Here is a 25,801-nt window from a genome sequence, read left to right as displayed (position 1 = left end):
GAATTTCTTGCCTGTGAACTGGGTGCTGTTGTCGGTGATGATCGAGTCCGGGACCCCGAACCTGAAGACAATGTCGGTAAAGAACAGAACAGCTTGTTCGGATCTAATCTTGCCAATGGGTCGAGTCTCGATCCACTTGGAGAATTTGTCGATTGCCACTAACAAGTGGGTGTAGCCCCTGGGCGTCTTCTGCAGCGGGCCAACGAGGTCCAATCCCCACACGGCAAACGACCAAGTGATGGGGATTGTTTGCAGAGTGTGGGCCGGGAGGTGCGTCTTCCGAGCGTAGAACTGGCAACCCTCGCATGTCCGCACAACGTCGGTGGCGTCGGTGACCGCGGTGGGCCAGTAAAAGCCTTGTCGAAACGCGTTACTCCCGAGGGTGCGTGGCGCGGCGTGGTGACCGCAGATGCCAGCGTGGATGTCACGGATCGGCTCCTTGCCCTCGGGGATGGGGATGCATCGCTGCCAAACGCCCGAGGGACTGCGTTTGTACAGCTCGTCGTCGATTAGGACAAAGGACTTAGTCCGCCTAGAGAGGTGCCGTGCCTGAGCGCAGTCCGAGGGTAGGATCCCCTGAATCATCCGGTCGAGGTACTTGGTGCGCCAATCTTACGGAGATGGGGCCTCGTCGACCTCCATTGCTTCGGCCTCGTCCATGGAGGAGGTCTCGAAGTCACTGTCCATGGGCTCGGCCTCGTCCGCCGAGGGGTTCCCGCCGGGGGGGCCGGCGTTCGAGGGGCCTGGTTCCGCCAGATCCTTGAAGTCGACGGAGGGCTTGGCGACGTCACGAGCAAAGATGTTCGGGGGGACGGTGGTCCGCCCTGACGCGATCTTGGCTAGTTTATTGGCATCCTCGTTGTACTTGCGCGGGACGTGGTTGAGTTCTAAGCAGTCGAACTTATCTTCGAGGTGGCATGCTGCATTGCAGTATGCCTCCATCTTCAGGTCGTGACAGCTAGACTCCTTCATCACTTGGTCGATGACGAGCTGAGAGTCACCGTGTACGTCGAGGAGCTTGACGCCAAGCTCGATGGCAATGCGGAGGCCACTGAGGAGGGCCTCGTACTCCGCCATGTTGTTAGACGCAGGGAAGTGCAGGCGTATTATGTAGCGCATGTGCACTCCGAGGGGTGAGATGAAGAGGAGGCCAGCGCCGGCGCCGGTTTTCATCACCGACCCATCGAAGTACATGATCCAGCATTCAGCTTGGATTTGTGGTGGGGGTTGCTGAGTGTCCGTCCACTCAGCGACGAAGTCGGCCAAGACTTGGGACTTGATCGCCTTGCGAGGGGCGTCGGTGAGAGTTTCGCCCATCAGCTCTACGGACCACTTGGCAATTCTACCCTCGGCTTCCCTGTTGCGGACTATCTCTCCCAGAGGGAAAGAAGAGACCACGGTGACGGGATGGGCCTCGAAGTAGTGGCGCTGCTTGCGTCAAGCCAAAACCACTGCGTATAGCAGCTTCTGGATCTGCGGATAGCGTGTCTTAGTTTCGGACAACACTTCACTGATGTAGTACACCGACCATTGGACAGGTAGAGCATGGCCCTCCTCTTGTCTTTCAACAACGATCACCGCGCTAACCACTTGGGTCGTCGCGGCTATGCACAGATAGAGGGGCTCGCCGTCTATGGGTGGTGTGAGAATGGGGGCGTGAGTGAGCGATGCCTTTAGCCTGTCGAGAGCTTCTTGAGCCTCGGGGTTCCATGTGAAGCGCTCAATTTTCCTCAGGAGTCGATACAGGGGCAAGCCTTTCTCGCCGAGACGCGAGATGAATTGGCTGAGGGACGCTAGGCATCCCATGACCCTCTGTACCAACTTTAGGTCTCGGATCGGTCCCATCCGAGTGATGGCCGAGACTTTCTCAGGGTTGGGTTCGACGCCCCGCTGGGAGACAATGAAGCCCAAGAGCATACCTCGAAGGACTCCGAACACGCACTTCTCGGGGTTGAGTTTTACCCCTTTGGCCCTTAGGCAATCGAATGCTATCCTGAGATCGACTACCAGGTCATCCGTCTCCCTTGATTTTACAACGATGTCATCAACATATGCTTCTACGTTCCGCCCGAGAAGGTCCCCGAATACATGGAGCATACACCACTGATATGTATCTCCGGCGTTTCTGAGGCCAAATGGCATTGTGACGTAGCAGTACATGCCGAAAGGTGTGGTAAAAGAGGTCGCGAGCTGGTCGGACTCTTTCATCTTGATTTGGTGGTAACCGAAATAAGCATCAAGAAAGGATAAAAGTTCACATCCCGCAGTTGAATCTACGATTTGATCAATACGCGACAAAGGAAAGGGAACCTTCGGACATGTTTTATTTAAACTAGTGTAGTCTACGCACATCCTCCAACTTCCATTCTTTTTCTTCACTAATACAGGAATAGCTAGCCACTCGGGATGGAATACCTCCTTGATAAATCCGGCCGCCAGAAGTTTCTGCAGCTCCTCGCCGATCGCCCGGCGCTTGAGCTCGTCGAAGCGTCGCAGGCACTGCTTCACCGGCTTGGAGTTGGGTCGGATATCAAGGGAGTGCTCGGCGACCTCCCTCGGTATGCCAGGCATGTCCGAGGGGCTCCACGCAAAGATGTCTGCGTTGGCGTGCAGAAAGTCGACGAGCACCACTTCCTATTTGCTGTCGAGGGTGGCGCTGACCTGCAACGCCTTGTCGTCGGGGTGATTCGGGTCGAGGGGCACCTTCTTGATACCCTCGGCAGGTTTGAAGCTGCCCGCGTGTCGGTGCATGGAGTCCAAGGCCTCGCTTGCCATCTTGTCGAGGGTGGCTGCGAGGGCCTCGTACTCTGCTTGAGCCTCCGCATGCTCGACACACTCGACGTCGCACTCGTAGGCGTGCTCGAATGAGGAGCCGATGGTGATGGCACCCCTCGGGCCCGGCATCTTCAGCTTGAGATAGGTGTAGTTGGGGATGGCCATGAATTTGGCATAGCAGGGACGACCAAGGATGGTGTGGTAGGCTCCCCGAAACCCCACCACCTCGAAGGTGAGCACTTCCTTGCGGAAGTTGGCCGCCGTGCCGAAACAGATGGGTAGGTCGATCTGGCCGAGGGGTTGGACTCGCTTCCCCGGCGCAACGCCATGGAATGGCGACTTGCTAGGGCGGAGCTTGTTCAATCCGATCCCCATGAGCTCCAAGGTGTGGGCGTACATGATGTTGAGGCTGCTGCCTCCGTCCATGAGCACCTTGCAGAAGCGGGTGTTGCCGATGATGGGGTCGACAACAAGCGGGTACCGTCTTGGGTGTGGGACGTAGTTGGGGTGGTCCTCGCGACCGAAGGAAATAGTGTCCTCCGACCAGTCGAGGTAGGATGACGTGGCCTTGGTGACGGAGAAGACTTCCCGTCGCTCACGCTTGCGCTGCCGAGAGGTCATGTTTGTCGTCAGTCCTCCAAAGATGAAGAAGGCGTTCTCCACCGGGGGGAACTCGTCGTCTCCACCTTTGTCGCCAGCATCCTTCTTCTTGTCCTCGTCGCGATGCGCGATGCGGTTATAATATTTTCGGAGCATCTCGCACTGCTCTATGGTGTGGTTGACTGAGCCCTTGTGGTAAGGGCACGGCTTCTTGAGCATGTCGTCGAACAGGCCGCCACCACCTCGAGGGGGGCCTCGAGGTCCTTTGCAGTCCGGGACAGCGACAAAGGCCTCGTCGGAGTCTTCCGCCTGCCCCGATCCACGCTGGTTTGATGGGCCGGCTTCTTCCCTTTCTTCCCCCGCTTTTGTTTCTTGGCGGGGGCGTTGGTCTTGGCGTTGCTGCCCTCTGCGGGCGCATCTTCCTTGCGCTTGTTCGGCTTGTCGTCGAAAATGGCGCCGACGGCCTCCTCGCCGGCGGGGTAGTTGGTGGCAGCGTCGAACAACTCGTTGGTGTTGGCGGGACGACTTCGCGCAAGCTCGTGCACCAGGTTCCTGCACGTCGTGCCCTCGAGGAAGACGTTGATGACCTCGATGTGGGTGACGCTGGGGAGCTCGGTGCATTGCTTGGAGAAGCACCGCATGTAGTCGCGCAGGGACTTATTGGGCTTCTGCCGGCACCCTTTGAGGTCTCAGGAGTTCCCAAGGCGCACGTACGTGCCCTGGAAGTTGCCCACGAAGATCTGGACTAAGTCGGCCCAGTTGTGGATCTGGTCCGCGGGCAAGTGCTCAAGCCACGTTCGTGTGGCGTCAGCAAGTTGAAGGGGAGGTTGCGGATGATGACCGTGTCGTCCGTCGCACCGCCCAGCTGGCATGCTAGGCGGTAGTTGTTGAGCCAGACTGCGGGATCGGTCTCGCCCGAGTACTTGACAAGGGTGGTGGGCTGTCGAAAGCGTAGGGGAAAAGGAGCGGTACGAATCTCCCGGCTGAACACACGGGTGCCCGGAGGCTCCGGTGACTCGCCCCTGTCATGTTTGGGGTCGAAACGTCCACCCCATCGAGGGGTGTACTTCCTGCCATTGATGATGTTGCCGGCGTCGCCGTCGCCGGCATGTCCGCGCGTGTCATGGAGTCGCTCCTTTGTGGGAGTCTTTCCGATGCGGTCGTGCACCGAGGGTGCCTTCGCACCATGCGCTGCGGCTGCCTTTCCCTTCCCTCCTGGTGGAGTGTGCACCGAAACCTCGTGGTCCTGCCGTGCAGTCCCACCGGGTTGCTTCGGGACTATCGAGCACATGCAAGACGCAGAGCTCTCGGCCTGCTGCACAGCAGCTTGCTCGATGAGCGCATGTGCCTCGCGGCGCAGGTTGCGACCCGAAGTCGTCAACGGCTCGGGCATTGCTTGGAGTAGGTAGGCCACAGCGACTAGTTTTGCGCCGGCCGTTTTTAGTTCCGGAGGTTTGTCGATGTTGTCATCAGCTAACATCCGCTCCCGGGCAACGTGTGCCGCCGCCTGGGCGTGTGCACCATGCGCAGTGCACTGCTGCTCGAGTGCGGTGCGCAGCTCCTGTGTCTGCCGACGCTACTCGTCTAGCTTGTCTTGAAGCTCTTTGAGCTGCACCAGCTGTGCCTGCCGCGCCGCCGAGCTTGACGAAGAAGAAGGGGTCACGGCCGGCACCACTGGTTGGTTTGCCTATGCGTCTGCCCCGCCGTTCCCGTCATTGCCCGGAGCGTTGTCGTTTTGCCCATCCGCGAGCTCGGCCATGAAGCACTCCCGAGTGGGATCGTAATCCCCCTCGCTGGAGTCCTCGGAGCAGGTGAGGTAGTAAGCCGCCGCGAGCTGGAACGAGCAGAAAGCGTCGGGTCACGGACCCCAGAGTAGTCCTCGGCCTTCTCGGCCGTGAAGTTGTCCATGAAGAAGCTAATGTCGTCGGCGATCAAGTTCGCCGTCTCAGGGTAGGAGTCGTCAGGAGATGATGCAATGAGGTTGCGGATCAACAGGAGGTGATGACCCGGCAGATCCTCGTACTCGGCGAAGTTGGTGCTGGATGAAGAGGCGTAGGTGGCAGCGTTGCGCATCTTAAAGAGAAAGGGCGACGGTGCAGTCGCCCCCCCTAGGAGGCACTGGGGCTGCAGTCGATGATGGTGCCGGCGTAGACGGCGCCGAGGCACGTGATGACGAAGCGGTGGCCCCGTCGGCCGCGACGCTGAGCTGCGACATGACAACCTCAACCCACGTGGGAGAGCTGAGGCGTGCCGCCCGGCGCCGCTCCATGCGCACTTGTCGCGAGTGCTGGCCCGACCGCCTGTTGCGCCGGGCTGGTGAAGTCGGAGTGTCAGAGTTGCGTCTGGGCGAGAGGAGCTCCATGATGTAACCGTTGCCGGTTGCTCTGAACTCAAGACTCCCGAACCAAATCACGTATCCCACTGGGAGCGGATCCGAGGAGCCCATGGGGAATGGGTTGGATCTGCTCGCCATCCCTGGAGATCAAATGGGAACAAAAGAAAAATGTCACGCAGCGGCCCCTACCTGGCTCACCAACTGTCGGTGTCCTGACTCGGCGGTCCGAACCTAACCAGTGATGATGTTGCGTGTTCCTCGTCCCAGATGTTGATGTAAGAGGCAACACAGTAACGCACGGGTTTATCCTGGTTCCGGCCGTGAGGCCGTACGTCCAGCAAAGGGGTTTGCGAGAGCACTGTACTGTCTTGCACCGGGGGTGCCTGTAGTAGGGGGTACAAGCGAGGCAAGAGAGGGAGGGAAGCTCCAAAGTCTCTGCTTAGAGGGGGAGTTGATTGAGACGAGTGCCAATATCGGGGCTCAGAAGATCGTATGTGCTTTGTGAGTAGTGCTGAGCATTGTGTTCTACCGAATGGGCCGACCCCCTTAAGGGAAATCCCGCCTCCTCTTTTTATAGACACAAGGAGGGACCGTGTACATGCACAGGGGATCGTGGAAGTCGTCGTCTTCTCCCCGAATCGCGGGGGTGCAGTGGTCGAGCACTGTGGGAAGTACACTGTGGGGTATGGCGCCGGGCGTGGCAGTCGTCATGGGCATCGTCCTTGGTCTTGCGGAGATCGCGTCGGCGTCCTGGCGGCTCTAGCTGGTGGCGTGGTCGTTGCTGTGGGAGGTACCGTCCTCCAGGCGTGGCGTGGCGTGGCGGCGTTCCGAGGGTCCTATAGGCCAGGGTCTTGTCCTGGTCAAGGCCGGAGCAGCTTCCGAGAGTCGTGCCCATGCCGTTTGAGGGCTCCGCGGAAGGGAAAGTACGAAGGAGGTATGGGGAGTTGGCAGTATAGTAGCTGGAGCAGTGCCGAGCATGTCTTGCACTGCGTCGCAGGTTCCCACAGTGTCGTCACAGCGTCCGGGATGGCAGAGCAGTGACCGGAGTTGGCGGACGAGACTCCGGTCACAGCCACTGTGGGGAATGGCGGCCTGGCGCCGTCTGGCCCGGGCGCTGTGGAGGAGTGGTTGGCATTTAATGCCTCCGTACGGCGGGCGGGTGAGCAGAAGGGCCGTTTGTCCTTTCCGTCGAGGGGTGGCCTCGAGCGAGGCGGAGACGTTCTGCTTTCTCGAGGGCAGGCTCGCTACCCTCGAGCGAGGCGGAGACCATCCGCCTCCCCGAGGGTGGGCTCGCGACCCTCGAGCGAGGCGGAGGCGCGGGGCGCGATCGAGGGCTTTGGCGGGGAGCCATCGAGCGAGGCGGAGATCACCCCGCGGGTCCGAGGGGGGTGCGGATGGGCCGCACTGCGTACGTGGGCCGCGTGTTGGGCTTCTTTGAGTCCTTTCCTTTCTTCCAGATTGGAAGGAGGCTGTAGACTTCGTGGGCCCGGTTGCCGAACACGTGTTTTTGTTTTTAAGACGATTTTAGTCCCCTGATTAGGATGCCCCAAATCATAGTACCCGACATTGTCCAATGCTTATTATTCAACCAATGCTAAGTCTCCATGTAATTCAGAAGCAGCTTTGTTTTTTCCTTGAGAATATTTTAATAAATGGGGCAGAACAGTGATTGACAGGAAACACATAAACAAGAGGCATCCAAATGTCCTGGTCAGTACTGACGTATTGGCAGTCACCACCACCTAATTGTTCATGCATTATTCATTTATACTACAATGTCCGGCACATTGTGCTCTCGAAAGACATGAACAGACTGAATAATTAAACTAATCAAGTGCTGAAGTTCTAGAAAAATTAGGAATCCTATCACTTACCATGTGATGATGATGATTGGAATCTCATGCTATTGGCAGAGATGAACCGAACGCCCTGCAGGGAAGAAAAAAAAAGATCAATCAGCAGTGTTGAGGTTGCCAAGTTGAACAATAACAGGTAATTTGCTTGAGCAAAGTGTGCGGTTTCTGAAATCTCCAGTGTTAGATTTGTATTACCAAATTGAAAGCACTGAAATCTCTAGCTTGCCGCCATCGGCCCGGCAAGGCGCACCAGCCGCTTCGCATCCCCTGTGGTGAGGCCCTGCCGCTACCAACATATGTCCGCCGCCGCGTGTAGCGGTCGCTGACCGTCGTTGCTTGCTTGTTGTCAATTGCGGGAGATCCACGTGTCCGGCCGCGTTGACTTGAAGGCCTTCACAGCATGCTCAAGCGGGGACGGGAGACCGCGGCCACAGCTTGAGGTCACAGGGCGCCGAGATCCACGCGGGCCTCACCCTCCTGCCGCAGCTGCTGGCCCCGCAGGCCACCGCGAGCCGCTGGCCGTGTGCCCGTCCCGCCGGATCTTGGTCCACGACGGTAGGGAGGGACGAAAGGAAGGGTGGGCAATGCGGTGGTGCGAGAGGAGGGCGGCGACGGCGCAAGAGGGACAATGTCGAGAGGAGGTGGAGATGGCCGGACGACGCGATGGCAGCGGTGCGTATAGGCTCGCGTGTAAAGGGAAGGCGGCAAAGGGAAGGCGGCAAAGGGAAGGCGGCGGCGGCACGACGGGGAGGGAGGCGGGCTGTAGCATCATCCTACCCCTCCTCCCCTCATCCTCGCAGCGCAAATGGCGTCGTGGATGCGGAGGAGGGAGGGAGAATGGAAGCAGTGGATTGCAAGGGAGGCGAGGCGACGCAGGAGAGAAAGGAATGCAATCCGTGAAGTACGGGGCGAGGAGCGGAAGGCTCGGGCGGGTAAAGAAGCCGCGGGTGACAAAACTTTTTTTTTGATTTGGCAGAATCATTCCGCAGCTATCGATTTTTCGGTTTGTCCACGAGCGTTGTCAAATAAATGCCCTTACATGTAGGCCACCAGAAGTATTTTGTGAGAAGTATGAGTAGATTAGTATTGGTGACAATTATATTTAATTGTTTCAATTTTTATAGTTTAGATTTTCTATTCTGATTTTCATTCAGTTTATAAGAACTCTCGCGGGTCCCGCCAATTAGGAATGGCCAATTCCAATGACGCTAAAGACTTACTATATATATATATATATTACTAATTTTCCAAAAAAAATACCAATACTAAGCATCTTCGTCAGGGAAATAAAAAGAAGGGTTTTGTATCTCGAAGAATGTATAACATACAGACAATGCCAGTTGCTACACAGTTTGCTACTCATATAGCTGCATGTACCACCAGAAAACACACGACATACCCTATCTTCTATACACCCTGGAAACTGAGGCTTCGGAGTGCTCCTGGAGCGCTTCGTTCCACTCACGGATCGACACGTGCACGGGAGGAGAAGACCGACGCAGGCCATCGATTCCCAGGCCCCGCGCTCCTGTGGGGCCTACTGGGGGCCGCTTGGCTCTCCTCCACGGCCCGCTCGGCCACTCGCCTGCCGCGCCCCGCGAGGGCCTCCGCCGCGCCGCCGTTGCCAAGCTCGAGGCCGCGCCGCCGTCCGCCCTTGCTCTGCATGCTCGCCGGCCGGCTGCCCTTGCTCCGCCGCGCGTTGGCCGCCCGAGGCCCGTCGACACGCCCGCTCCTCTCGGGCGCGGCCGCTCGCGCGCCGCGTCGCGCCGTCCGCTCGCGCGCCGCGCCGCGCCGTCCGCCCGCGTGCGGGCTGCCTGGCCGGTCCCGCCGCGCCGCGCGCAGGCTCAGTCTCGCCTCCGCGCCGCACAGCTTCGCGGCTCCGGGGAGTGAGGAGGGGAGGGGCGCCACGTGGAGCCGATGCCGCGCGGGCCGTTCGCAGCACCGCTCCACCCTGTGCTCGTGCCGCCGCCGCCAGATCTTGTGCTCGAGCCGCCGCCGCCGAATAGAGAGGCCTCGCCGCCGAACAGAGATGCCCCGGCGAGGGACGAGGAGGGATCCAGCCCGCTGCCACCAGCTCCGCGCGCCATGGCTCAGGATCTTCCGAGGCCGGTCCTGCGCGCACAGGATCCGGGGAGGTGGAACGCCGGGGAGGGGAGGAAAGCCGGGGATGGAGGACAGCGGACGGGGCAGGCGAGCCTCCGGGTAGGAGGGGCGCAGAGAGAGCCGTCGGGGAGGAGGAGAAGCAGGAGGGGGAGGCCGGGCCGCTCGCCGGCGGAGGGGAGCCAGGGGAGGGGGTCGCGCTCCGGCGATGGGGGCTTGGAGGGCCGCCGCCGGCCTGGGGGCTTGGAGTGGCCGCCGCCCTGGGGAGAGAAAGGGGCGGAGGGAGAGAGAGGGTGGAGTCGACGGGGTAGTGGGGTGGGTGGGGTAAAAAATTATATAGTGTATGACATGTGGGTCCGTGAGCTGGTAGCTGAGATAAAGGATGAGATATAGAGTATGGATGAGTGCAGGTAGCCCTGGGAATGGGTCGTGATCCTGCCCAAACCCCAATCCAGCCCTATTTAATTAAATAGTTGGCCCGATTCTTATCCAGCCCTTCAAATAATTAGTTTTATTCTATCCAATCCCATCTTTAAGTAATATCATCCTAGCCCAGCTCTGATTCTTTTGGTCCATACGCAACAATCAGTCCATCAGTCCATTAGTCCATTACCACGCTCTCTAATGTACCTCTCTTTCTGCTCTATACACATATGTAACCATCAACATATCAATCATTTTCTCCACATTTCCAAATGGGCGCGGCGTAGCGCGCGGTTGACCTATTTTCTCCACATTTCCAAATGGGCGCGGCGTAGCGCGCGGTTGACCTAGTTCTGGGTAGCGAGCATGATGGAGCTGATCGAAGGAGGAGCCGTGAAGAAAGAGCCGGAAGAGACCGTGGTCGAAATAGACATCGAAGGGGAGGAAGCCGAGAAGGTGGTGAAGAGGAGGAGGAAGAAGTCATGCGATCCGCACCAGAACCGGGCGTGCGTGGATTGCAAGAAGAGGTGTGCTCGGATTCATGGCCGAGCTGCTTCGTCCTCCCCGTCGCCGTCTTCCAGCAAGACCAGGCCGATCCCGGCAGTGCCGTCCTTCTTCAAGGTCATGATGGGCTACTTCTCCGAGCACATGGTATGGGTCTTTGGCGACTTCTCTTTTTTCGAAGGAGTCTGCATTTTTGTTAGGCAATCACTGCAGAACTTATCTGGACTAAGAGTTTTACACATGCAGGATATACCACCGCCATTTGCCAGGACAATCTTGGACCTGGCAGGCTCCAACATTTATCTCGAAGACGCATTCGGCCTCCGGTGGCGTGTGCGGCTGTGCTTGCGCGACGGCGTCCTGTCGTTTGGGCATGGATGGAAGAACTTCGTGCTGGACCATGCCGTCAGCTGTGGCGAGTTCCTGGTGTTCAGGCAGATTGCCAGATCGGTCTTCACTGTGCAGATGTTTGCCCCATCGGCTGTGGAAAGGCTGTTTCTCTGCGAGAAGAACAAAAGGCAGAGCCGGAAGAGGAAGCCCAGGAAGAAAACTAGCTGTCCGAGTAGTCAAACCGAGAAGATAAGCAAGAACTGCAAGAAGAAACAACGTACCGATCACCACAATGATCTGGGCCCGAAAGACTGTCAGATGCAAGATCATGTTTTCATTGACGATTCTGATCTTCCCCATTCTGCATCTGAACTAAAATGTTCAGAAACATCAGGGGGGGTGCCAGAGGTAGGAGTCACAGAACCAAAAGAAGATTCTGAGCCCCCTACAAGGCACTCTGATTGTAAAGCTCAGGAGGTGTTAGATGGAGAGGCGGAAATAGAAGACGACTGCAGAGTCTTTGAAGAAAAAGAAAGCGAATGCAATGCTAGAGTTATACAGCACCTGGTTTCTGACGCTACCGAAATTGAACATGGCGATGGCTTGAATTTGCCTACAAATACTGATGCTATTGGACCTCTTGCTATGATGGATCTTAATGGAGTGAATATAGATGATATATTTTTGTCAGCTGATATATATGAATTTGAAAATGATATGTGTAATCCAGAAGCATTTTCTGTTGATCTGAATGTTGGAGGGCCTATTACTACTGCCCAAACTTCAGGTTTCAGTTGCCTTGAGGATACCCAGCAAAATCACTTCTCTTCAATTGGAGATGATCAGCGTTTTGTGATGCCAGAGACACTTTCATGTACAGAAAATAAACAGATGACTGATGCACTAGGAACAGGAACAGGATATGCTTGTGTTGCAGTGAATGAAATAGATATCAACGCGTTGCCTGCTAATGAGCCGTCATCATTTGCAAAGGAGAACTCTTCTTCTCCTCCAGCTGATCCTGAAGTGCATTCCAGTGAATGTGTATTAAGTGGTTGCAACAAAGACAATGATTTGCTCTGTTGCAAGGACAGCCAAGCAGAACGTAAAGAAGGTTGGTGTTTTTTCCAATCTTTTGTTCTGAACTAGGTGCACATTGCTTTCCATTGTATTTGCATGTTCTTCTATTTGGACTTAACTTAGCGACAACAATGCTTAAGGATTTGTTCTTGCACACTCAGCAGTGAAGCATGATAAACAGCAAGATGGTCAAGGTAATAAGCAAGATAGGACAGGGCAAAATACTTCTGAAGTCATATCAAGTAGCCCAAAGCTTCATGAACATCCTCATCTCTGTCAAAATCTTCATCAAACTGGTATTACAGAATGCTTTCACTTCTTCTTTTTAATTGACATACAATTTATTTCATGAATTTTGATCCAATGTGCAGAGAATAACTCTGAAGACATCGGCTGTGGAACCTCCGAATCAGGTGGTGTTCTTGCACTTGCAGCAAGCAGCAGCAAGTTTTGCATTGCTGTGCCTGCACCTGAGCAAACATGGCTTGTAAGTAGCCCTGACCATTTCTTTGACTGATCTGAGCTTACCATTCAGTACTACAGCTCTGAAAGATCTCCGTGCAGGAGCTTCCCACTCGACTACCGGTTATACCAAGAACGAAGAAACAGGGAAGGAAGGTTGTGATACTCAGGGACCCTTGCATGAGACTCTGGCCCGTTGTGTACCAATGCACCCCAAGGTTCAGTGGCTTCATCACTGGTTGGGTTGACATCTGCAGGGAGAACAACCTGCACGAAGGAGACACCTGCGAGTTCGAGCTCAGCGGCAACTCTGAACTGTCATTCCAAGTGTGCGTGCCGAATTTGCTGTAGCCATTGTTACCCAGCAAGTTGATCATATCTGTCAGCTGTCACATTTCATGACCAGCCAGCATTCTATTAGCAGTTCATGCCCTATAATCATGTAAGAAGTAGACTTCTGTCAACATGAAAATGCTGCTGCTTTCTAGTATATATACACACACTCTATCCGCTGTGACCGCACGTGCGGATACAATCCCCATCGACCATCCGCGCGCGCAGAACTACCATATCAGCTGGAAGCTGCCTAAAATGCTCGCCACGAATGCTCAGTCTCAGAGCACAACAGGAAGCGAGATCGGCGAGCAAGACGACGATACACACAGCACAGTCACATACACAGCAGCTCACGCGATCTCGCTCATGGGCGACTGCGCCACGGGCAACACGGCGGCGCGACCCATCTCCGCCTCGTCCAGCGCGTCCTCCTCCGTCGCGGCCGGCGGCCTCGCCTTGGGGTCGAACCGCTTGCTCTTGGGGTTCGTCGCCGGGTCGTACCTCTTGACGACCAGCACGGACGCCGACGTCCAGAACCCCGGCGACACCAGGTAGCTCCCCACGGGGCCCAGCTCGTCGGGCCTCTCCACCAGCGGCGCCGTCGGCGGCATCCGCCCCACCACGAACACGTTGAAGCCGGACAGCGACTCGATGGTCTCCAGCACCTGCTCCCTGGTGCGCGCCTCCGGCTCCTCGAACTGCACCGACCCGTCCTTGACGGCGCCCATCTTGGCCTTGAACGCCTCCACCGCCGCCTCGTCGGCCGCGTCATCCTCTCCCGGCTGCAGCCGGCTGGGCCGGAACCTCGCGAGCGTGACGGCGACGCCCGGGTGCTCGGCCATGCGCGTCGCGTAGGCGAGCGCCTCGCGGTCGTCGGGCCCGCCGAAGAAGAGCGCGGCGACGGCGAAGGATACGTTCTTGGCCGACACCTGCGCGTGGCCGCCGAGGCCACGGTCGACGAGGATGGCGACGGAGCAGGGCGCCTCGCGGAGCACGCGCTTGTTGATGGCGTGGTACGGGGAGCCCAGCGACTGGAAGGAGCCGTCGTGGTGGAGCGCCTTGTGGTACGGCATGATGACGATGGCCGCGCGCTTGTCGGCGGTGCTGTCGATGACGTCGCGGTGGATAGTGTCGAGGTCCGAGATGGCTGTCATGGGCCGCACCCGCACGGAGCTCAGCTGCTGGAACGCCTCGAACGCCACCACCATCTGCTCCGTCCGCTGCTCCTTGCTGTTGAAGAAGGGCATGCCGTCGCGCCGCGCGCGCTGCACCAGGCTGATGGCCGACGACCGCTCCGAGAGCTCCACCAGGTGCATCGCGTACATGGTGAGGCGGCGCCGCCCGGTGCCCCGCGAAGCCTCCACCAGGTTCAGCAGCGTCGGGATGTGGCGGTTGCTGTGGAAGCAGGCCAGCACGCGCAGCTCGCCGTCGGCGTCGCCGGGCGCACACTCCACAGTGCGGCGCTTGTACGGCACCGTCTTCCGCGCCGGCTTGTAGATGGCCATCACGATGGGCGTCGTGATGAAGGTGGTGAAGAGCGCCATGAGCACCAGGATGGCGAACGCCTCGTCGTTCAGCACCTTGCGGTCGCGGCCAATGTTGAGGACGATGAGCTCAACGAGCCCCTTGGTGTTCATCAGGAACCCGAGGGTGACCGCCTCCCGGACAGGGATCTTGACGAACAGAGACGTGATCACCGTGCCGCCGATCTTGCCAAGGCATGCGTTCGCAATGACGAGCACGAGCAAGCCCCAGGACTTGGCCCCCTTGATCGTGGCCACATCGGTCTTGAGGCCGCTGGAGACAAAGTAAAGCGGGAGGAAGAGCCCTGAGATGAGGTCCTCCACCTTCTCGATGAGCACGCCGGCAAAAGGCCCGTCCTTGGGGACGACGATGCCAACCAAGAAGGCACCAAACAGAGCATGGATGCCGATGGTGTCGGTGACAAAACCAGCAGCCAGGACAATGGCGAGGGTGGCGCAGATGTAAACCTCCTTGACCGGCTCGCCCTCGGGTGACCGGCGAGCCATCCAGGCCAGCACCGGGCGGAGGAACAAGCTGATGGCAATGACGAAGCCGGCAGCAGTGAGCAGCACCCAGAGCGCAATGATCGGCGAGCCGGAACCGGAGAGGGCAATGGCAAGTGCCAGCAGGATCCAGGCAGCAACATCGTTGACGGCTGCGGCAGACATGGCCATGCGTCCAAGGTCAGTGGTCAGAAGCTTCAGCTCCGCCAGGATACGAGCCAGAACCGGAAACGCGGTGATGGAGAGCGCGACGCCCATGAAGACAAGGAACGGCCCCTGTGGCGCGCCCTTAACGACGGTGGCACGGAACGCAAACGATGTGCCGATGCCGAGGGCGAATGGGGCAGAGATGCCAGCAAGCGCGATGGCAATGGCCTTCTTGCCGGTGCGGCGGATGGCGGGGATGTCGAGCTCGAGGCCGACGAGGAACAGGAAGAAAAGCAGGCCGAGATTGGCCAGCGTGTCCAGCACCGTCATGCTCTGGGGTGGGAACACGGCGTGCAAGAACTTGTGGCTGCGGCCCAGCGCCGACGGGCCTAGCAGAATTCCTCCCTGCATCAACCAGGCAAAGACACGCCATGCATGTGAGAATTCAAGTTACAGAATGGTGCATCACATCAGTTGGCAAAAATATGCATGCATGTCAATCACTTCGTACGCAATATATATTGGAAACGTATAGGTGCAAACTAATCTCTCCGTGTAAACTATGAAAACTTCAATCTCTTTGCAGCTAAAGGTACTCGAGAACATATAGTCATATATATAGAAATATAATAAGAGTATAATAAAGTATTAAACTGCAAACTATGAGCTTAGAAGGTTGTAGTAATAGAATAGCCTCTCCAGTGCAGGGTTAACCATAGCAGAGATGCTCAAATAATCTGACCAAACTTCCGAATGACAATTAAGGCAACCAAAGAATAAGCTGTTTGAAAAGTATACACAGTGGAATATACTACTGTCCGTGTCATCGTGTGCCAGTATTTTTTTTAGATGAAGGATAATAAACCGGTCTCTGCAATCAAGGCTTTGATCGCATACAACCAACGAGATTCTACCCTGCAGCATATAAGCCGCACACCACATAAAGTGACACGATACAAGAGATTTAGATCACCCCAAAGTGCCCGTATTTAGTACTTGTTGAAAGTAGTATCCGATGTATCTTTTTTTTTTCTTGATTAAGCAATCTCTTTGCAAGTCAAATGACAGCTAGGTTATTGGCAGGTAGTAGACATGCAGCAAGTCTACATTTCCTTGCAATAATGCACCTAAACAATGCGCCTTGGCTTTTATATATTATTTCTTGCTGTTGTTGCAGATACCGTCCAAAAACTAGTGTTGACTTTGGTGAGAGAAGAAAGACAAGCAACGCCGGAATGAACCAAGCCTAGAAACTTGCCCTCGTTCATTTCTGGATCAATAATTCAACGATATTTGCATTTTAAGAATATTGTATGCGCCTGAACGTGTGGGGGGACTGCACGTCGGCTAGTCAAATGTAGCAGGACATTCTAGTGCACTGGAAAACCGCAAAAATCATTAACTATGGGCAAATATATCTCAACGCCCCCCTCGTCCGCGAGCAGATTACTTATTTCCCAATGTTGAGAGAGATCAGATTCTTACTTATTTCCCCATCTTGAGAGAGTGTTAGCAGCCATTAATTAATTTCTTCTTTGTAATATGAGACTACCACACAGTTCTTGCGTACTCCCTTGGTCCTGACATGCATGGTGAATATCATGGACCGATGGAAGTTGGAGATCGAAATGCCCTATTTTTCTGAAGAAACAGATGACAGACACTGTGCAGATGTACTGCAAGTATCACAGATGCAAGCTTTAATCAGTTTCTGGAATCTTTTCCGGAAACAGATGACAGCAACAGCATGCAGCTAGAGTCCCCCCAAACACGTGCAAGCAAAGAGTAGTCCAGAAGAGATAATCTTCCACCTGGTTTATCTCTCTTAAGAAGATTCTCAGAATCTCCTTTCTCCTGTGCAAAGAAACGACCGTTGCTAATCTCTAGACCAACAGACACTATAAAATTCAGAGACGGATCGGAGATCTCAGGATGCAGGGCTATCTGAGGCAGGCCTCCCCCGGGACGGTTGGGATCCGGCCTTGCCTGCCTGAACCTACTAGCTGGGGTTTTCCACGTGATGTGTTGTGTGGCGCGGTAGGTGCTTCCTTACTTAGTATGACACCGCACGATTTGAGGAGTAAATTGGAATAAAATAAGCATCATAGTAGCTACTTAATCTGGGGCGTGTGATTGATTGGCTCGATCTAATTACAGTACCAACAAGCAGAATATATATTTGCTTTTATCACTTATCAGCAAGCTCTTCCTCCCATTAGTAATTTAACAAGCAGGGCCGGTGGTGAGGAAATTAAATTAGTTCGTCCATTCCTGTTGTCTATTCCTTAATCCTTACTATAAAATTGTGGAAGAAGCCTGATATATCAGGGCCCGGTGATTTCACAGCAACACGGTTTCTTTAGAATCTCTCCCACCAAATTGTTGAAATGGAAGAGGTGAGATGTCCCAAGCAAATTATCACCGGATACCAATCCATAATCAATTTTTTTTATGCTGCTTGATGGTCGTCGGGCTCTTCTTGTAATATGGGGTGAGTTAATAACTAAGTTCCAGACCTGTCAGCACGGCGCGGCGCCGCCCGCCTATACGACGCGTGCACTTGGACTTGGTTCTGGAAGCCAGCCAGCCAGATCGATGAGCGCAACCGAACCGACCCGATTGCGGGCGGGCGTCCGTTCGTCCATGGGGGGCTTGGGCCCCCCCTCGGGGCCGCGCTCCCCACACAAAGAGCGCACGCGGCGGCGCACCGGAACCCCCAAAACCCTAGCGAGCGGACGGGCCACCGGTCCCCAAATCCGCCGGATTAATTAGTCCCAATAGATGAAGCGGACGATCGAGCGGGAGCATTCAATCGATTCTCGGGGGGCGGGGGAGAGGGATGGGAGCGAGGGGCCAGGGAAACTGACGATGATCTCGGCGATGACGCGGGGCTGGCGGAGCGGGCGAAGCAGGTAGGCGAGGCCGCGGGTGACGACGACGACGAGGCAGATCTGCAGGATGGCGAGCGGCAGCGCGTAGTCGAGCGGGTTCTCCCCCTGGAACGCCCCCTGCGAGGCCGCCTTCATCGGGCCCGGGCACTTGGCCGCCGCCGCCGCCGTCGCGTTCGACGCCATCGCCGCCGCCGCCGCACCAGCAGCTGGAGGCGATGTGGAGTAACTAACTCTGTATTACTATTACCCCGCGCGCGGCTGGCTTTAAACCTCTTCCGTGATGGAGTGGCTGGCTGGCCTGGCTGGCTGGCCTGCTAGCGAGCGCCAGGCAGGGAGAGCATCCGCCGGCGGCCGCGGGGCGCGGGTTCGAACAGATAGAAGAATCAAGGATGGGATGGGAGGGAGTCTGCTGCTTCGGTGCGGCCGCGTGGGGGGCTTTTTATAGGGAGCGCCGCCGGCCCGGGTCCCGTGTGCCGACCGCGCGACTCCGGCACACATGACACGAATCTGGTGGACTTTTGTTTGTGTGTTTGCCTCCGTCCAGCACGGTAACCATCCTGCTGCTATCCTGTAGGAGTAGTATGCGCGTGGGCAATAGGTGTGCCCGCTGCTGGAGACTCTGATCGAGATTATTTTAGGCCAATAATGCACCTGGCGAGCGTTGACATCGCATATATAAAAATATATATAACTATATATAGATATAAATATGCACTCTCTTCGGCTGGCTGTGGCTGGTGATTGGTGCTGATTTATTGTGAGAGAAAAGTATCGTTGGTTGGCTAGTGCTGGTGATGCGCGTATTTTTGAACCCGAGCCGCGCGCGCGCTTGATTTCCCACCGGCAACGGACGACTTGGTGGACTTGGACTTTTGGCGCCAATGAGCTAGGTAGGCTCAAGGATTACATTACCGGCGATACATTATTTATCAGTGAGCTCCGTTAACGATAATCGGTTGAAAATCGGTGAAAAATCGCCAAAACCGATCGGTAAAGGGACCCAAATTCAAAAAAATGAAAATCGACAATTTATCGTCGATAATCGATGCAAACCGAACGATTTATCGCTTCGCCTACTGAAAATATGTTTTGGCAGTGGAAAAAATATAAAGGTTTGATAGCATTTAATTTTTTAGGTTATGTATTGTATTATATTAGATAAATTACACATATATGAACAATTTTGCACTTGAAGCCAATGCAAATCTTCTCTCCATGTTCTCAAACTAAGTCCTGATTATCAGACATTCACTTGCAAGAGGGAAATCGAACCATGTCTGTGTCAAAACTATGCTACGAATAAATGATACTTACTCTTAATTTGTACCATTTAGGCATACAATATAAAGTAAAGGCATGCACCTTGTTTTCCTATTTAACATAGCATATTGTACAACAATAAATTTTTCTCCGGGACTAATATCTAAAATTGTAGCCTAGATTTTAGATCTGTGATACAACCAACCATCCAAGAAATATTGTATATCAATGTAGTATATTTGGCCAAATCGGTGAGTAAAAATACAAAAGAAGCTGACCTGAACTGAAAATCATCCGATACAAATCAATAATCAACGATTTACCTCGATTATCGACGCCACGATCACAGCTCCCTCGCTCCAGCTGCAGCATCATCGATAATCGCCGCATATATATCGATTATTGGCCTTAATCGCACGAAAAATATTTTTCCCTAAGCAAACAATTGTTGCTTTCAACATGTGACAACACTCTGGAATCAAGAGAAGGTATAGTTTTTTATAAAAATAAGTTCTTTATTTTTTATGATTTTTTTTAAAATTTTGAATTTTTCATTGAAATCCACCGAAATTCCAGTCGGTTTACGTTTTCAGCTGCATCGGTAACAATAAATTTCACCGATAATTACGATTATCGAGCGGTTTTGTATTCCATGGGTAGGCTAGGCTCGCTTCCGGGCAGCAGCGAAGAACCGTCCTAGCCACGTGTACATGTGCGTGGACACGGCTAACCTCGCCGCTCGCCGGCCGACGGCCGACGTGTTCCGTCCCTTCATTCGTGGGTTCCACTCATCGACTTGACTTGAGCTTTGGCCAAACAACAATTTGGCCTTCTTGATGAGCCGACTAGCTAGCTACTTTAATAAAGCTTTGTCTTTATGTATACCATGGCGCGCGGGTCTTCTCGTACCAGGCGTCTACTTTATTTGGAATATGGGAGTACTATACCATCATTTTTCCCCCCTTCGTGGCACGAGCTAGTGTACTTGCACGAACACCGACTCCATGATCTTGTATTAGAATTAGACTCCATCTTGCATTGCCGCCTACCTCTCTCATTGGCTATGTCAAGCTTAATAAGGGCTGACTCCGATCCTAATTAGGGTTGCTTGCATTGCTTGCTTTGTGGATGCGTGTATGACTGTATGCATGGGACGGCTAGAGCTGGCCAACCGCATTGCATCGTCTCTATAACAGTGCGCGAGGAGCTCTGCCTGTTGGTTTCCCCAAGTCAACGATGCATAATAATAATGCATTTTCTGGATCAGATGTGCCTGAAACATGTGTGCTCTAACTTGTAATCCTCGCTCGGTCAGCGCCGAGCAGAGAGGGGTTGGAGGGTGAACAAGAATATATATATGGGTTCTACCTTCCATGGGCTCCTAAACCAAATCATTGAGTCCTTTTAATTTGGGAAAAGTTCGAATTACACCTTCAAACTATCGCATAAGTCCAATTTTCAATTTTCAACTACAAAACGAGAGAACATAGGCCATCCAAGTATCCAACTGTCGAAACCGGATAAATTTGGCCCCTGGGTGGTTTCGGTGGTTTTGTATTTTTTTTTAAAAAAAATAAAAAAATCTAGTTAGATAAAAAAAATAAAAGTAATTTATTTTAAATTAGAACAATATTAAACTAGCACCAAATTTTTTCTAAAAATATAACCTATCTACTATTGCTCTATTTGGATCTTAGTTATTCAAAAATAATAGACATAACTACAAGCAACCAAATATTATGAAAAGAAAAAATTAGATCTGGATAACTAAAAAATATTGTGCCAATAGATATGTTATATTTTTAGAAAACTTTTGATACCCATTTCATTTTTTTATTTAAAATGAATTACATATGATTTTGTAGTTTAAATTTGAATATTTTTAATTCTACAAAATGGAAAATCACTTTCTAAACCACCTAAGGGGCCAAATTTTTCCGGTTTCAACAGTTGGATGATGACCTTTGTTATCTGGTTTTGTAGTTCAAGGTTGAAAATCAAACTTTTATGATAGTTGGAAGGTGTAAACCGGACTTCTCCCATTTAATTTTGACACCTCTCATTAATTTCAAATAAAAAGGCCGCATTCGCATGTTAGGGTTGGAAAAAAAAATCTGAGACCTACAGGTGAACTGTGACATGAAAAGGGAGAGATCTAACTTAATGCAGACTATCTCCGCCGTCCCAAAGTAAATGCATTAACTTATATAGTTTTGTCCTTAGATAAACCATCTTAATTTTTTTTCATAGTATACCAACATAATATATACTTGAGGTCATAAATGCTGATGAATATCCTGGTAATACAACAAATGGATGAGAAAATTGTAAAATTGTGAATCCATGCATACATATAGATGCAACGGCAATGGCATGCATCTTATTTTCAAAATTTTCTTTCTCTTCAACTATTTTGAGGCAATTTTATATTTTGCACGATTAAACTGGAAACTGTACATTTGGGACACGCTCAAAGAAGCGTACAATTCTACAACTACTACGTAATTGTGTGGTATTCCTCTCAATGAAACACTATGCTCAGGCACGGTGGCGAAGAAAAATATATAGAACTTGCATGATATTGTCCATATTTTTTAAGTACACTACCTGCTTTTATTTTCTTGACGATGATCCCGGGCAGCAGCTCCTTGGGGGCATTTTGGTGCCGTGCTCACTGCTCAGAGTCTGAGACCCTGTCGCTCACCGGCGACCATGGCACCGGCGCCACGGCGGATCTGCCCGTCTCCGCCTCGTCCAGCACGTCCTCCTCCGTCGCGGCCGGCGGCCTCGCCTTGGGGTCGAACCTCTTGCTCTTCGGGTTCGTCGCCGGATCGTACCTCTTGATGACCAGCACCGACGCCGTCGTCCTGAACTCCGGCGACACCAGGTAGCTCCCCACGGGGCCCAGCTCGTCGGGGTTCTCCACCAGCGGCTCCGTCGGCGGCATCCGCCCCACCACGAACACGTTGAACTTGGTCAGCGAGCTGATGGTCTCCAGCACGTCCTCCTTGGCGCACGCCTCGCGCTCCTCGAAGTGCACCGACCCATCCTTCGCCATGCCGACCTTGGACTTGAAGGCGTCGATCGCCGCCTCGTCGTCGGCGCTCTCCTCGCCGGAGTGCGGGCGGTTCGGCCGGCACCTCGCCAGCGTGACGGCGACGCCCGGGTGCTCCGCCATGCGCGTGGCGTAGGCGAGAGCTTCTCGGTCGTCGGGCCCACCGAAGAAGATCATCGCGACGGAGAAGGACACGTTCTGGGCGGACACCTGCGCCGGGCCGCCGAGGCCGCGGTCAACGAGGATGGCGACGGAGCAGGGCGCCTCGCGGAGCACGCGCTTGTTGATTGCGTGGTACGCCGAGCCGAGCGACTGGAAGGAGCCGTCGTGGTGGAGCACCTTGTGGTACGGCATGACGACGACGGCGGCGCGCTTGCCGGTGGCGCTGTCGACGACGTCGCGGTGGATGGTGTCGAGGTCCGAGATGGCCGTCATGGCGCGCACCCGCACGGAGCTCAGCTGCTGGAACGCCTCGAACGCCACCACCAGCTGCCCCTCCCCCCGGTCGGCGCTGTTGAAGAAGGGCACGCCGTTGCGGCGGGCGCGCTGGACCATGGTGATGGCCGACGACCGCTCCGAGAGCTCCACGAGGTGCATGGCGTACACGGCGAGGAGGCGGCGCCCGGTGCCCCGCGACGCCTCCACCAGGTTGAGCAGCGTGGGGATGTTGCGGCTGGAGTGGAAGCAGGCGAGGACGCGCAGCTCGCCGCCGGCGTCGCCCGGCGCGCACTCCACAGTGCGGCGCTTGTAGGGCGCCGACGGCCGCGCCGGCTTGTAGACGGCCATGACGATGGGCGTGGTGATGAAGGTGGTGAAGAGCGCCATGAGCACCATGATGGCGAAGGCCTCGTCGTTGAGAACCTTGCGTTCCCTGCCGATGTTGAGGACGACCAGCTCGACGAGGCCCTTGGTGTTCATCAGGAAGCCGAGCGTGACAGCCTCCCGGACAGGGATCTTGACGAGCAGGGACGTGGCCACCGCGCCGCCGATCTTGCCGACGCACGCGTTCGCGATGACGAGCACGAGCAGGCCCCAGGACTTGGCTCCGCTGATGGTGGCCACGTTGGTCTTGAGGCCGCTCGAGACGAAGTAGAGCGGGAGGAAGAGCCCCGAGACGAGGTCCTCCACCTTCTCGAGGAGCATGCCGGCGAATGGCCCCTCCTTGGGGACGACGACGCCGACGACGAACCCGCCGAACAGCGCGTGGATGCCGATGACGTCGGTGAGGAAGCCGCCGGCGAGGACGATGGCGAGCGTGGCGCAGACGTAGAGCTCTTTGATGGGTTCGCCCTCGCGGCACCGGCGCGCCATCCACGCCAGCACCGGCTTGAGAAGCACGAAGGCGCCGATGACGAAGCCGGCGGCGGTGAGGAGCACCCAGAGCGAGATGATCGGCGAGCCGGAGCCCGAGAGCGCGATGGCGAGTGCGAGGAGGATCCACGCCACGACGTCGTCGACCGCGGCGGCGGAGAGCGCCATGCGGCCGAGGTCCGTGGTGAGCAGCTTGAGCTCGGTGAGGATGCGGGCGAGCACCGGGAAGGCGGTGATGGAGAGCGCGACGCCCATGAAGACGAGGAACGGCGCGTGCGGGGCGTCCTTGACGACGGTGGCGCGGAAGGCGAAGGACGTGCCGATGCCGAGCGCGAACGGGAGCGCGATGCCGGAGAGGGAGATGGCGAGGGCCTTCCGCCCGGTGCGGCGGATGGCGGAGAGGTCGAGCTCGAGGCCGACGAGGAAGAGGAAGAAGAGCAGGCCGAGGTTGGCCAGCGTGTCCAGCACCGTCATGCTCTCCGGCGGGAAGACGGTGTGCAGAAACTTGGTGCTCCGGCCCAGCGCCGACGGGCCAAGCAGGATCCCACCCTGCACACACCATTGCCGGTGATTACGAAAGCATTACTGTGTCTGTGTCTACTACTGCTAGTCAAAAGGTGTTTGGATCGATCAGTACGGTTTGTGTGCAAACCTTACTTTGACAAAATGCAATCAGCAGACTTTCCTAACAAGGCCAGCAATGAGAAATTAAAACGTTACTTTGACACAGATCCTAGATAATCACGGGCTTAACAAATCCTCCACTCCTTTCGTTTCAAACCGTAAATCGTTTTGGTAAATTTAGATACATAATTTTTGCCATGCATCCAGAAAAACATTATGTCCAGATACATAGTAAAAATCATGTATCTAGATTTGCCAAAACAACATACAATTTAGAACAGATGGAGTACTAGTAATTAACGACATTTAAACTAAGTAGCGTGCTACAACACTATTACATTTCTGTCTTAGCAAATTTGGAGCAATGGTCAAATTTGTGCGACCTTAATTAGTGATCCAAAACTTCACATATTCCTGAACAAAGCAAAGGGTCGTCGATCTAGGGGGTCGCTTACGATGATCTCGGCGATGACGCGGGGCTGCCGGAGCGGGCGGAGGAGGTAGGCGAGGCTGCGGGTGACGACGATGACGAGGCAGATCTGGAGGATGATGAGGGGCAGCGCGTAGTCCAGGGGGCTCTCCCCCTGGAACGCCCCGTGCGACGCCACCTTCGCCATTGGTGATACCACCCTCGCTCGCTCAGCTCTTCACCACCTTCTCCACTTGTTGACTTCGAGCTTCCAGCTAGCTAGCTAGCTCCCACGCTCTACCTGGCTGCCGAGATCTACTAGTACGGATCCGTACGGCCCTGTATATATATAGGATGGAGGGCGAGCTGAGGCCGCCCCGACGGCGACCGCGCGCTCCGACGCCTACTAGCTTCCAAAGAACCGGCCGTGAGATTTTTCTCTCGGCGCGCCGTACCAGCGATGATGTAATATCGAGTGGCCCTAGTAATGTTTAAGACTAATTTTAATGGAAGTATTGTAGAAATATTATAAACATTACTAAATGTTATGCCACATAAGAAAATTTGCTGACATAACAGAGTCATTTATAAGAAGACAGGAGGAGAGTTTTATGGGAGGAGAGTTTTATGGGATGAGAGAAGTGTTATTATCATCTTCTTGCGCATTTATCAAATTCCTAGTCTTGGTGGCACTCCCACTGAGACTGGCCTAAGTGCCAAATTCTTATTTAGCGCTCGTTCGCCGCTACCGCTAGCAGCGATCACCAAAAATCGGACGCATGCAGCGAGCCGTGCTGTCTGAAGGAGGTGGGAGGTGATGTCGGGAGGTTTGCATGCACACCCACCTAGTTCATGGAGATGGAAAAGCTAACGTGACGTATGCATGCATGCAAGACAATTTAATTTCATTTTTCTCCTATAACTCTTAACTCTGACATCCATTTGACAAACAGTTTTCACGACAAGATTACTGGTATTTTTTCGTACAATACGAGCCCCATTTTGAATATTTTTTTTAAAAATGAAAGTTTTACATTTTTTGTTCAAAGTTTTAATCATCTCTATTGATAGTTTTTATATTTGTAGTTCAAAGTTTCTCGGGTATAAGCTGGAAGTTTTTATATTCGTTGTTCAAAGTTTTTATATCTCTATTGAGAGCTGTTATATTCGTTGTAAAAAGTTTATCGTGTATAGACTGAAAGTTTCTAATATTTCTATTTGATAGTTTTCATATCTCCTGTTCAAAGTTTCATATCCGTTGTTCATAGTTTTCAAC

The 25,801-nt window shown here is 54.2% G+C and overlaps 3 protein-coding genes across 5 annotated transcripts; 1 reads left to right on the top strand and 2 right to left on the bottom strand.

Annotated features, from left to right (window-relative positions):
• The first annotated feature begins 10,449 nt into the window (after positions 1-10,449).
• On the top strand, positions 10,450-13,038 carry LOC120700150 (B3 domain-containing protein Os01g0905400-like). Of its 2 annotated transcripts, none has more exons than XM_039984352.1 (5): positions 10,450-10,740; positions 10,840-12,037; positions 12,168-12,299; positions 12,375-12,490; positions 12,568-13,038. In XM_039984352.1, exons 1-5 carry the CDS (start codon positions 10,456-10,458, stop codon positions 12,814-12,816), a joined length of 1,980 nt encoding a protein of 659 aa, XP_039840286.1. In that variant the 5' UTR covers positions 10,450-10,455; the 3' UTR covers positions 12,817-13,038. The 2 variants fall into 2 exon arrangements, with proteins under 2 accessions (XP_039840286.1, XP_039840285.1); XM_039984351.1 differs by having other exon boundaries at positions 12,165-12,299.
• On the bottom strand, positions 12,811-18,248 carry LOC120700149 (cation/H(+) antiporter 19-like). Of its 2 annotated transcripts, XM_039984350.1 has the most exons (3): positions 17,843-18,248; positions 13,543-15,380; positions 12,811-13,429 (listed from the first exon to the last, which is right to left on the bottom strand). In XM_039984350.1, the coding sequence occupies exons 1-3, from the start codon at positions 18,047-18,049 to the stop codon at positions 12,970-12,972; spliced, it is 2,505 nt and encodes an 834-aa protein (XP_039840284.1). In that variant the 5' UTR covers positions 18,050-18,248; the 3' UTR covers positions 12,811-12,969. The 2 variants fall into 2 exon arrangements, with proteins under 2 accessions (XP_039840284.1, XP_039840283.1); XM_039984349.1 differs by having other exon boundaries at positions 12,811-15,380.
• A 3,241-nt stretch (positions 18,249-21,489) lies between these two features.
• LOC120700148 (cation/H(+) antiporter 19-like) lies at positions 21,490-24,785 on the bottom strand. Its single transcript, XM_039984348.1, has 2 exons — positions 24,572-24,785; positions 21,490-24,041 (listed from the first exon to the last, which is right to left on the bottom strand). Exons 1-2 carry the CDS (start codon positions 24,731-24,733, stop codon positions 21,798-21,800), a joined length of 2,406 nt encoding a protein of 801 aa, XP_039840282.1. The 5' UTR covers positions 24,734-24,785; the 3' UTR covers positions 21,490-21,797.
• Positions 24,786-25,801: the final 1,016 nt, after the last annotated feature.

The sequence above is a fragment of the Panicum virgatum genome, chromosome 3K, assembly GCF_016808335.1.
Source record: "Panicum virgatum strain AP13 chromosome 3K, P.virgatum_v5, whole genome shotgun sequence".
In the NCBI taxonomy this organism is placed as follows: domain Eukaryota; kingdom Viridiplantae; phylum Streptophyta; class Magnoliopsida; order Poales; family Poaceae; genus Panicum; species Panicum virgatum.
Note: the sequence above shows the minus strand (reverse complement) of the source record. Positions and strands in the feature narration are given on the sequence as shown.

What these genes read in the sequence shown, in the direction of transcription:
- LOC120700148 (XM_039984348.1), bottom strand. Translation starts at nt 24,733, where the DNA reads ATGGCGAAGGTGGCGTCGCACGGGGCGTTCCAGGGGGAGAGCCCCCTG. An exon ending in GCGTCATCGCCGAGATCATC is followed by an intron (nt 24,042 to 24,571) that starts GTAAGCGACCCC and finishes TGGTGTGTGCAG; the next exon opens with GGTGGGATCCTGCTTGGCCC.
- LOC120700149 (XM_039984350.1), bottom strand. Translation starts at nt 18,049, where the DNA reads ATGGCGTCGAACGCGACGGCGGCGGCGGCGGCCAAGTGCCCGGGCCCG. An exon ending in GCGTCATCGCCGAGATCATC is followed by an intron (nt 15,381 to 17,842) that starts GTCAGTTTCCCT and finishes TGGTTGATGCAG; the next exon opens with GGAGGAATTCTGCTAGGCCC. An exon ending in GACGAGGCGGCGGTGGAGGC is followed by an intron (nt 13,430 to 13,542) that starts GTTCAAGGCCAA and finishes CCGGCTTCAACG; the next exon opens with TGTTCGTGGTGGGGCGGATG.
- LOC120700150 (XM_039984351.1), top strand. Translation starts at nt 10,456, where the DNA reads ATGATGGAGCTGATCGAAGGAGGAGCCGTGAAGAAAGAGCCGGAAGAG. An exon ending in GCTACTTCTCCGAGCACATG is followed by an intron (nt 10,741 to 10,839) that starts GTATGGGTCTTT and finishes TTACACATGCAG; the next exon opens with GATATACCACCGCCATTTGC. An exon ending in TCAAAATCTTCATCAAACTG is followed by an intron (nt 12,300 to 12,374) that starts GTATTACAGAAT and finishes TCCAATGTGCAG; the next exon opens with AGAATAACTCTGAAGACATC.